Source organism: Colletes latitarsis, chromosome 12 (genome assembly GCF_051014445.1).
Source record: "Colletes latitarsis isolate SP2378_abdomen chromosome 12, iyColLati1, whole genome shotgun sequence".
Taxonomy (NCBI): Eukaryota; Metazoa; Arthropoda; class Insecta; order Hymenoptera; family Colletidae; genus Colletes; species Colletes latitarsis.
In genome coordinates, this window is record NC_135145.1 from 22,263,019 (window position 1) to 22,275,580 (window position 12,562).

Here is a 12,562-nt window from a genome sequence, read left to right on the forward strand (position 1 = left end):
CTTTCGCCAGGAAGCATATCTCCTCATCGTTTATTACAATTAATCCTGATACATACACTTAATCACCCTATCAAAGAAGATAACACTTGTGAGGTGTTTCTATTTTCGAGGTTACAATTCCCCCAATTAAAAATGGCTTAACCTCTCAACTCCACATTCTTTCGCCAGGAAGCATATCTCCTCATAGTTTATTACAATTAATCCTGATACATACACTTAATAACCCTATCAAAGAAGATAACAATTCTGAGGTGTTCCTATTTTCGAGGTTACAATTCCCCCAACTAAAAATGGCGTCTTTAGATTGAAAAAATGGTGTGTGTGAGGACGTTTAACCTCCAGTTTGGAGGATCGACGGGATTTCGGAGGCATCGACCGACCGTCTGGTGGGAGGGGGTTGAAAAAAGCGTTCGGTCAGGATAACAAGGACGAAGTGGGGGAGGACGACGCGAGGGGGTGATGGTCGGTCGGTGGACGCGGCATAGAGACGGCGGGGCTGCTCGGAGAGCGTCGAGGCGACCGCCACGTGGATCAATACCGACGAGGGTGGAAGGCAGGCGGCTCCACTGTCCGCGAGTAACAGTATGCTCGCGCCGCGGATACGCGCTGCACGCTCGAGCATTCGCGGACAGTTCGCCAACGGGGGCTTCGAACGGCAACGAGATCCGTCGCGTAACTATCGTTCCATTCGAATTCGCTATTCCGACCGCCCAAACGATGACACCCAGCCGTGATCCGGAGAGAAACCTCGAGGTCCGTTCAACTTTCCTCCGGCGTTTGACCCTAGAGTCTCTCCCACCGACACTGACACCTGTCAGGACCTTTTCTCTCTCGAGTTCTGTCAGGAAAATCTACCGCTGTTGAGGAATATGGGGGCCAGTCTTTTTTGGGGCTTTCTGGGAAACGTTCGCTCGATGAGTTAACAGAGATGTTGTAATTTGTGACAATGGGGACAGATGAAGATAGATAGGGAAATTGTGGATGATATCGGTGGAGGAATGTTTTAAAATATGCACTGGAGTCGTTTGTTATTGTTCAAGGGTTAAAGTGCAATTGTTCAAATTAAGAAATCGTGTTTGACAAATTATTAAAGCAGAGAAATTGAATAGAAATTGAAGTAGAAAAATTGTAAATAATATTGGAGGAATCTTTTTGCAACAATTGGGACCAGGAGAAGTGAATTAGGGTATTTTTAGGTTATCTGTTATGGTATAAAGATGAAAATGCAAAGAATTATTCGAACTAAAAAATCGTGTTGATCAAATTAGTAAAGTAATTGGATGAAGCAAATGATTGAATAGGGTTAAACTGTGCAATGGAGGAAATAAAAGTTGACTAGGGAAATTGTAGATGATATTGGTGGAGGAATCTTTTTGTAGATAGGTTATAAAGTATGCACTAGAGTCATTTGTTATTCTACGAGGATGAAAATGCAAAGAATTATTCGAACTAAAAAATCGAGTTTGCCAAATTAACGAAGCAAAAATAGAATAGGGATAAATTGTGCAAACAGTAGAAATTGAACAGAAAAATTGCAAATAATCTAGGAGGAATCTTTTAGTAACATTTGGGACCAAGATAAGTGAATTGGGATATTTTTAGGTTATCTGTTATTCTACAAAGATGAAAGTGCAAAGAATTATAAGTCAAATTAATGGTAGAAATTGAAGGAGAATTTATGGTGGGCAAAGGTATAAAATAGAAGCATGAAAATTGATTATTATACAAAAACATCGACGTTATCACGTATGTAAAAGTGCATAGAAAAGATCTAAAATAATTATAGTATTATACAATAGAAATTGCATTTTTTCAAAGAAAATAAAATATTCAATTTCTCTGTTTTCTCAGACTCGAATATTATGAAAATACAAAAGGAAGAAAGTGCCTTGATTTAATCTAATTTCTTAGTTTTCTTTTATCAGGGGCAAACGAGACACTTTTTAGAATTTTTAAGTAATGTTTGAGAGATCTAGACACGCATAAGATCCACCGCGTAAAGTCAAACGATCTTACGATCTTACTGGCGGTTGGCCAATATGAAAATATTATTGTTTGGTCTGATTTGCCATCGTCAACACACCAGATAAGGCGTTATCTGACACGATTGCACAGTTCTGTACGCGAAAATATTTAAATCGAACGTAGAGTATTTCATTTCAAATGACTTTAATAAAATTCAAAATTTACACTGTCCTGAAAGAATTTTTTAAAAGACAGATATCACTTTTGATAAATTTCTGCTGAATTGAAAATTAATTTGGACGTAAAAGGGACACTTGAGAATTTTTAGAACTAAATGCAATTAAATTTAATTTCTTAAAACTAATTTTAAGAAACTCTCAGTCTTGTAAAAATTCATATAAATTAAAATCGATAGAATAAATTGTTATACAGGGGAAAAATTTTAATAGGGGATTCTAGTGACCAAAATAAGACGAAAAGCAAGAATATCAATTTGTCGATGGAGGCTTCGTTGAAAAGTTATTAACAATTAAATTCGAAAATTTCAAATCGTTCTGGAAAAATTGTAATCGGTTGCGGGGGTCAATTACAATCATTTTTGGTCAATAGACATATCCCTGAATTCCTACCCCTTTTCGAGAAAAAAATTCAGGAAGGTGGAGAAATTTTTCGAGAAAATTAAAAAGTTTCAAATCGTTCTAAAAAAATTATTTTCAGTTGCAGGGGTCCATTACAATTATTTTTGGTCATTACACACATCCCCGAAATCTTACGCTCTTTCGAGAAAAAAATTCCTAAAGTGCCTAAATTTTTCGACAAAATTAAAAAATTTCAAATCGTTCTGAAAAAAATATTGTTAGCTGCGGGGGTCAATTACAATCATTTTCGGTCATTACACACATCCCCGAAATCTTACGCTCTTTCGAGAAAAAAATTCAAATAGATGGACAAATTGTCGTTCAACAGCCGCAACTTTGAACGTTAATAACTTTTGAACGAAGCCTCTATCAACAAATTAGTATACTTGATTTTCGTCTTATTTTGGCCTCTAGAATTCCATATTAAAATATTTAGGGGTGGCTGAACACCCTGTATATTACTTTTATTAATTGTTAGACTCCAGGGCCCAGGTAACATGTGTTCACGTTGAAATCTCCAAAGTGAAATTCCCCAGACACGTGAACTCGAGCTCGTGTTTTGCAGAGAAAAATGATCTTCGTGTTGGGTCAGATATTACAGTCAGGAGAAAAATTACTCGACGCTATCATACTCCATTTTACCCGTATCCTCAATACAAGGCTATTCTTCCCCTCTTCGTGCTATACAATCTTCCATCTTTCCGTGAGACATTCTATAGAAGTCTAAATGTTCTCTGATGTAGAAGAATAATTAAAATTCCAAAGATAACGATACACGTATCGCTCACTGTCTTCAGAAATTAAATTAAAAAATTAGAAAAATAAAAACACGTAATTAAATATAAAAAAATTAATGATACATAGATCTAGCCAAGAAGGATACCAGAGAAAGGAAAATTAATATATCGTCCAGAGAAATGAAACTACAAAATTTAAAAACAAAGACAAGTATAAAAAGATCAGTTCAAAAGAAAGTATCAAATATAAAAAGAAGTATAAAAGCAATGGAGATGCCACAGAGAGGATAATTAATGTAAATGATAATAATTGTTCTAATGATATGGGCAAGAAATTCTCAGTACTGATACAACAATTGCAAAAATAATTCACATTGCATGGAATCTTAATTATTTTTAATAAATATAGATCTACCAAAATGGATACCAGAGGAAGAAAAATTAATATAAATAGTATGGTATTGACAATAGAATTCTCAGTACTAATAATGGTTGCAAAAATAATTTTCTTTGCAATTTTGAGAACATTTAGACTTCTGATTAATGAAACATGGCTGACAAGAAACAAGGAAAATTTCTGGATATTGGTTCCATCATTTGGTGCATTTATCTTTCCAGCAAGCGATCCTGCGTCCCTGGGGAAGGTGAAAGGACCTTCCTGTGGGTGGTATCCGGTGGCCAGTGATCGAGATCTCGTCCTTGTTTCGATCAGCGCGCCGACGTGCAAATTTTCGCGCGGCGATGTGGTCTGCCTGATAGAGATCGCGATCTCGCGTCGAGAGGAAAGAAAAAAGAGTCGCGATCGATAGCCAACAGTTCGAGTCTGTCTTTCTGCGACACAGAGGGTGAGTATTATTCACATATTTTTACGATCGAATCAAAGTAAACTGAACTCTTGAAAAATAGAGGGTGTTCGGTCAACCGAGGGAAAAATTTTAATAGGAGATTCTAGACGCCAAAATAAAACGAAAATCAGGAATACCAATTTCTTGACGGAGGCTTCGTTAAAAAGTTATTAACAATTAAATTCAACAATTTCAAATCGTTCTGAAAAAATTATTTTTGATTGCAGGGGTAAATTATAAGCATTTTTGGTGAATCGACATATCCACGAAATTCTACTTAGTTTCGAGAAAAAAATTCGAATAAGTGGCGATTTTTCGGTGAAATTAAAAAATTTTGAATCATTCTAAAAAAATTATTTTTAGTTGCGAGGGTTAATTATAATCATTTTAGGTCAATAGACATACCCCCAAAATCCTATGCATTTTCGAGAAAAAAATTCCTTACCGAAAATATAATTTCTGACCAGAAATGATTCCCTGAAATTGCATGCGAATCTTTAAAACGTCATAACTCCTGAACGGATTGGACGATTTTAATGTTCAAAAAAGCAAACGACGCGTATTTTAGTGAAGAATAAGTAGAAATTGTAAAAATATTCGAAAAGTTGACCCTTGATCCCGCAAAATTAGAAAAACCCCATAAAAATGGTCCAATTTTCAAACAGCCATAACTTCTACAATAGTGAATATATTTCAATGAAACTTTTTTCTGAAGTAGAGCTCATGGGTACCTACAAAAAAGTATTAGACAACTTTTCTATAGGACGTCAAACAAAATTACTATAAATGAAAAACGAATTTCTAAGGAAAATCGACAGGGGAGTGCCTAAATTTTTCGGCGAAAAAGAAATTTTCCAAATCATTCTAAAAAAATTATTTCCGTTTGCGGGGGTCAATTTCAATCATTTTTGGTCAATAGACATATCCCTGAATTCCTACCCCTTTTCGAGAAAAAAATTCAGAAAGGTGGACAAATTTTTCGACGAAATTAAAAAATTTCGAATCATACTAAAAAAATTATATTTAGTTACAGGGGTAAATTACAATCATTTTTGGTCATTAGACATACCTCCGAATTCCTACGTACTTTCGAAAAAAAAATTCGACTAGGTGCCTACATTTTTGGGGAAAAATGAAAAGTTTCAAATCGTCCCGGAAAAATTATTTTCAACTAAGAGGGTCAATTACAATTATTTTTGGTCAACAGACATACCCTAAAAATCCTACTCGTTTCCTAGAAAAAAATTCGGGAAGGTGTGAAATTTTTCGACAAAATGAGAAAACCTTAAACTAACTTTTTTATTTCAGTCACCTGAAATAAAAAAACCCAAAAAACGGTTTCAATCAGTGTAGTACAAGAACCATTCTATTCATTGGAGCAAATATACCAATCTCGTGACCCCAGTGGGGTGCACAGACTGTCGTCAACTGCGGGGGGCCATCCACGAGCCAGCTTACAATCTTTTCGCTTTGGGGACTGATTTGAACAGAAACAATTTGTTGAATATTTATAAAAGATGAAAAAAGTCACACGACTGTCGTGCATTTTTCACCCGGGGAGCATTTAATCGCCACACAATCGTTCATTATCATAAAAACGAAGGCTAATCACCTGGGAATCTGCATCGAATCAGCGCCAACCGGTTGGCTCTGGTTTCGAGCGGTCTTTTGCAACGATACGATCGAGGAGTTTTCATAGTTGGAAAAATATCGTACGCCTCGATCGCGGCACGTGTTTTATCCACGGTCGTTCGACGACGGGAGGGGGCACGTAAATATCTCTCTTAACGGTAATGGGGAAAACGTAACCGCTTCGAAAAGTTCGCTGTTTGCGGAAGAATTAGCGAGACGTCGCGGAGTGCGGCGCAAATAGACGACGCGATATCAATTTCTCTGCGCAAACGTTTGCGGATTACGCGCGAATTGAACGCGTCTATTTGCACTGCACACGCGCCCCCGGAGCCTACTCGATTTCCTTCGCGTCCAAAAGCACACCTACAGTCGATTATATACTTAGAAACATTGAAAAATTGAGTAGAACGATAGATTTTGTTGTGTACGACCATTTAATCAAACAAGAATTACCTTTTTTCCTTCACAAAGTCGTCTGATAAGGGCTAGGAATTGTGGGGGGAACGTTACGGAAAAAATTGAGGTCAAAGTCTACGCCAATGCCAAAAGGGCAGTCTTTCTTTCCCCATGCAATACACGAACTAGCTTTTAAAAAACAATATGGGAAACTATCTAGCAAAGTGAGCGTTAAATTTACAGATTCTTGACATTAATATTCACTCCTTTTAATTATTTATTTAAAAAAGAATTTCCCTTTATATTTTACGATAAATAAATTAATAGTGACATGATATATCAGTTTCCGTATAAATTTAACAGTAATAGGGGCTAGAAACTGCAAGGAAAACGTTGCAGAAAGAATTGAGATCAAAGTCTACGCCAATGCCAAAAGGGCAATCTTTCTTTCCCCGTGCAATACTCGATAGAATTAGCTGATATTTAAGAAACGTTGATATGGGTAGGAATCCAGTAAAGATTCTTGTAATAATTAATATTTACCAGTCACGGTGCTGGTGACTCCTGACATTTCACTTGACTTTTCCTTCTTAAATTCACCTCGACACGCGTGCTGGGGCTCGTTAGTGTACACGCACTGTCCATTAAACGGTTAATACGAGTAATAAATTCTGTTCGAATTCGCACGTACGACGTTAATTTATCAGCCAGAGCCGCGGTACGTTACGAGACGACGGGACAACGCTTCCGACCGCGACGTCGTCCCACAACAAACTACGACCGAAATTGGAAACAAGGTCTGACCCGGGCCCAACGTTGATCGGTAGCTTCCAATTAGAACTACGAATAATCGGCGACAGAATGCTCGAATAATTCACACTTAATTTTATATTAAAATTTAAAAAATTTTTCAAATATTACAAACGTTATTTAGAATGAAAATTATCGAATTAAATTTTCATTTGACAATCTACAGGTTGTCTCGATATTGCAAATATCATTATTGTGTTTTTTTTATTTTTCTGAGTATTCCAGAAGAATATATGCATTCGCGTGAATTCGTCTCATTATACATTTAGGGCGTTTCTACAAAGAATACGGAACAGTACTCGTTATCGCACACTCGAGATAAACTGCCGAGCCTGATTGTGTACGACGACGAAGATAACAACAGAAGACGCCGACGGAGTTGTTTCGAGTGTGATTATTATCGATAAACTTGTAAAAAGCTTTGAGAATCAACCATTCCCCGGGGATCAACCGTTTACTTCGAAAACCAACGAGACAAGATGGAGGATTCTACGCTAAATGCAAAGTGATTTCATACGGGAGGGGGTGGGGATTTTTACTTTTCTGTAGAAGATTTATTAAACACAATTTCATATTATGTTCTAACTTAGATTCTAATCTAGTTTATATTTATTCGAAGCATACGAGACTTGTATAATATTGAAACATACAATAATTTTATTTATTGGTTATTTTTTTTGTTAGTAATAATTAAAACACTGACAGAGAGGGTTTTTTTCCTGAGCGGTCACCCATCCCAAAATGCTGCACTTGACCGCGCCCAAATGCAGCTGAACGTGGACGATCGGACAAGCCACCATTGTACCCAACGTCCCAAAACCACCCACAAGTTTTACTTTAAATTTACACCTTTAAATATCTAAATGTATAACAAAGTGGAAATTAATTTCGAAAAACATATTTATAAAATATCCAATATAAAAAAACTGGGAGAATGCACTTTCCAAGAAGGTTAAAAATAAAACAAGTTAATAGAAACTCGTTGACATTAAACTCTCTTATAATAAAACAGCTGATCTATCGAACATTTTAACCTAAAAGTAAATAAGCTTTTTAGTTTTTTCTATACCCTAAACAAGACTATACATATAGCATACTGAAAAATGCATCTTCCAAGTTAAAGATAAAACAAATAAACATTGACACTGAACATTCTTACGATAAAGATCTATCGGACATTTTAAACTAAAATTAAATGACTCGATTCTTCCAATATCTTGCCTTTAATAAAACTGTCCCAATTGTATAGCTGTGCTTACTGAAAAATGCACTATCCAAAATTGTTAAGAATAAAAGAAATACTAGGAAATTGACACTGATTCTTACGATAAAACTGATCCATCGAACATTCTAACCTAAAATGATCACCCCAATTGTACTGCAGAGCTTACTGAAAAGTGCACTATCCAAGAAAGTTAACAATAAACCTAATGAATATATTAGGAACTCATTGACACTAATTTTTACGATGAAATTGATGCATCGAACATTCTAACCTAAAACTAAACGAGTCATTTACTTTTGTGTATATTCTGCACCAAACAAAATGACCCCAATTGTACTGCAGAGCTTATAGAAAAATGCACTCTCCAAGAAAGTTAACAATAAACCTAATAAACATACTAGAAACTCATTGACACTAATTTTTACGATAAAACTGCTCCATCGAACATTCTAACCTAAAATGAAACGAGTCATTTACTTCTGCCTATACCCTGCCTCAAACAAAATGACCCCAATTGTACTGCAGAGCTTATAGAAAAATGCAATCTTCAAGAAACTTAACAATAAACCTAATAAACATACTAGAAACTCATTAACACTAATTTTTACGATAAAACTGCTTCATCGAACATTCTAGCCTAAAATGAAACGAGTCATTTACTTCTGCCTATATTCTGCACCAAACAAAATGACCCCAATTGTACTGCAGAGCTTATAGAAAAGTGCACTATCCAAGAATCTTAACAATAAAACAAATAAACATACTAGAAACTCATTGACACTAATTTTTACGATAAAACTGCTCCATCGAACATTCTAGCCTAAAATGAAACGAGTTATTTACTTCTGCCTATATTCTACCCCAAGCAAAATGACCCCAATTGTACTGCAGAGCTTATAGAAAAATGCACTATCCAAGAAACTTAACAATAAAACAAATAAACATACTAGAAACTCATTGACACTAATTTTTATGATAAAACTGACCCATCGAACATTCTAGTCTAAAATGAAACGAGTTATTTACTTCTGCCTATACGCTGCCCCAAGCAAAATGTGCCTAATTGTATAGCAGTGCAATATTCCAAGATGGCGGCCTCCAGGTGCATCTTTCGAGCTCGACCAGCCCCGACAGAGGTCACCAATGACGAACGACTCGAAAGTCGAAGAATTTTGGGCAGATTTCGCGCAGACGGAGGATTATCCCAAGCCTGGAGATTGCTTATCAGCTCGAAACTCGATAGCTGATGCTGGTCGAGCATGTGTGGCCGCCGATCGACCCGCGCCCGTCGACTGCCGTCGATCACACAGGATGGAAGACCTTCGGAACGCAAACACGGCGGTGTCAGCTGGTAGTAAACAGTTGATCGGCGATCATCGCGCTGCTTAGACGTACGTAAACGCGCGTGTAAACCGCGTAACGCGCGCGAGTGGCGATCACCGGGGACCGACAAGCGTCTGTCTGGCTGCCAAGCGTGTGTGCATTCACGCCCACGGAGGAAATCAACCCTATTGTTCGGTTTCCAGCAACCACTTCCCCACCAGGCGTTCGACTGTCATCGAAGGAACCACGTCTAACATGAATCTGGACAGCCACAAGTACACTTTTCTCCTCAGCTTTTCCAACGCGTTCCCTCCCGCTCGTCCATTCGTCGCGCGCGATCTGGGCGCGGGAAAATTTGAAATAATTTCACATGAAAAGAGCAAATACCGAAATGTTCAAAAATTTGGAAACATTGAACGCTTGAATCACGAGTGAATACTATTTACTACTTACGAAAATGGGACGTAGAAGTTTTTAAATATGTTTCTTGCAAATATTTCTCGACGTCGTTTTCAAAGTACATTGCACTGTGAAAAATCTCTCACTTTTAAATATTGTGAAATGTTATTGCACGCGTTCCATTTACCGTTTGTCGGTCACAGATCGATGGGAAATTGAGAAAAACGTCGTTCGATATTTCCTCTGCGTCGTTCACGGTCGAACGATTAATTGTTGGCGATTGTGGTTGCTAGATCGGTGACTAACGATCAGAGGGGACTCGGACATGATTAACATACTAATCGCGGAACGATTATGGCCTTTTTACTAGACATTTCGTTGGACATGTTTCGTGGGACGTTAACTCTTTCGTTTTTAACTTGATTAATAAAATTAAATTCCTTTTGTATTTATTTTTAAGATAGAATTTTACTTTATTTTTTAAATAGATTCCGATAAATTGTTTTTATAATTTCTGATAAAATCCAGAGTTACAAGTAGCTGATAAGCGATTGGAGATTGCAAAAGGAGCTCGTAATTGAAGATTAATGTTGAGTAATAACGTTATTTCTCTTCTTCGCTAAGCCCAATTGCGATTAGTGTCTAATAAGATGATCGAAGGTCTCTCAAAGCGCAAGTAGGATGCAAATTCGCGACGACCATGGGGGTCATTCCGTGACTGGAGTCTTTTTCAAAGATTTATCGCTATCTCTCGACCGATGAAAACGACCGAGACATCTTATCTCCTCGTTAGCGTCGTCTTTTGTTTCTGGAACAGGAAACGACCGTAGATCGACGCACACGATTCACGAAGCAGCTGTTTTTATCGTTCGATTAGATTTAATTATTTGTTATTACGCTTGGGTAAGCCCATTATGCGTAATAAAAGTAAACATCGAATGCAACAAATGTGAACTGTGCAAAGAAAATTGGGAAATTACGAATACAAAACTTCCTTGTTTTAAGAATATTATTACTGTTCACATTGTGCCTTTCATTACGTCGCCATCTTTGGTTTTAATGTTTTCCCTAACCTTGTTTCTTATTATACATTTATGTTCATGATGTATTAACTATACAATAGCAGAAAGAATTGAGATCGAAGTCTACGCCAATGCCAAAAGGACAATCTTTCTTTCCCCATGCAATACTCGATACAATTAGCTGAAATTTAAAAAACGTTGATATGGGAAAGAATCCAGTAAAGTAAGAGTTAAATTGATAGATTCTTGACAATATTAATATTCACCCCCTCCCCTCCTTTGTACTCTTTATTTAAAAAAGAATTTCCCCTTACATTTTACGATAAATAAATTAATGGTGACATGATATATACAATATCAGTTTCCATTTTAACAGTAATAAGGGCTTGAAACTGTGGGGAAAACATTGCAGAAAGATTTGAGATAAAAGTCTACGCCAATGTCAGAGGGACAATCTTTCTTTCCCCATGCAATACACGAATTAGCAAACGATCCAGCAAAGTGTTTAATTTCTATATTTTAACAGTTCAACTGTTACTAATATTTTAGTGGAACGTAGTTAGATTTATTTGTATCGTTTCACTGAGGAGTTAAATCTGTGTCTGCGTCGACAGGTGTCATGTCGGAACTTCGCGGACCACCGTTTATCTTTCATCTCCCTTATCGACCATTCAACTTGTTCGAGGACTGCAGAAGTTCCACTCGTAGGCGGAAGTGAACGCGTTTCTAGATACCGTTCATCGGTTCGACGAATATAGTGGAAGAATTCGTACTTGAAACGGTTCATTTATCTTTCCATGACTCACGAAATTTTTAGATAAGACTGCTGGAAACGGTGTAAATACGTTTCTTTCTAATACAATTGTCGACACAACTATAAAAGTCGACTACAAATACAAAAGTGTCTTTCTAATATAATAAATATTATATCTGATAAAGTTTCTAATATAATGAATTGTTATTTTGAAATTAAACTTATTTGATTTGTTCGTCCCAGAATGGAATCTAATTTTACTTCTAACGAAGGGATCTTCGGTGAATCGATGGAAGCTAAAATCGCAGTTGAGTTTAGCTATTATAATATTCTTGTAAACGATTTGCGTAATGCATCGAATTGCGAAATTCCGCTCGTGACTCGCCAACGCGTGTATAATTTCAATACTACATTGTCTGTCGTCGCATTTCCTCGAGAATGTCGTCGGTGAATTATGCCGGCGCGCTAAGTAACCCATCACAGACGATTACGCGCGATTCTGTTATCAGTCTGGCCCTTGAATCTTCGTTTATTGCAGACGCTAACGGCGACATCAAACGCCAGGGAAAAAAGAAGCCGCGATTGAGGGAATTATGCAGGCTGACCACGTCAGTTTCACCCAATACTCATCCTCTTTCACTGCAAAATACATTGTAATTACGCTTTTTAATATTCAGATGCCTGGTCAATTTGTTTCTGTAATTATATTGTTCTCAAAAATTATCCAACGTACCGAATAAATTTCCGTTTATAATATTACAAATACAATATTGCAAAAATTCAGTGAGAAATCTTGTATTGTAAAGTGAAATTCAG

At 36.8% G+C, this 12,562-nt stretch overlaps 1 protein-coding gene across 17 annotated transcripts in view; it reads left to right on the forward strand.

Moving 5' to 3' along the window:
* Positions 1–600: 600 nt before the first annotated feature.
* Positions 601–12,562, forward strand: part of Ndae1 (Na[+]-driven anion exchanger 1) — a 49,105-nt gene continuing 37,143 nt past the window's right edge. For 14 of the 17 annotated variants that reach the window (XR_013080864.1, XR_013080865.1, XM_076780030.1 and 11 more), the window contains exon 1: positions 9,591–9,846. Coding sequence is in view for 12 of the 17 variants with exons in the window: in XM_076780030.1 (XP_076636145.1) it covers positions 9,827–9,846 (20 nt within the window). In the remaining 5 variants the exon portion in view is untranslated. Of the gene's footprint in view, positions 754–3,958; positions 4,186–9,589; positions 9,847–12,562 lie in introns of those variants that run through there. The other 3 variants (XM_076780032.1, XM_076780046.1, XM_076780045.1) reach the window with 3 other exon arrangements.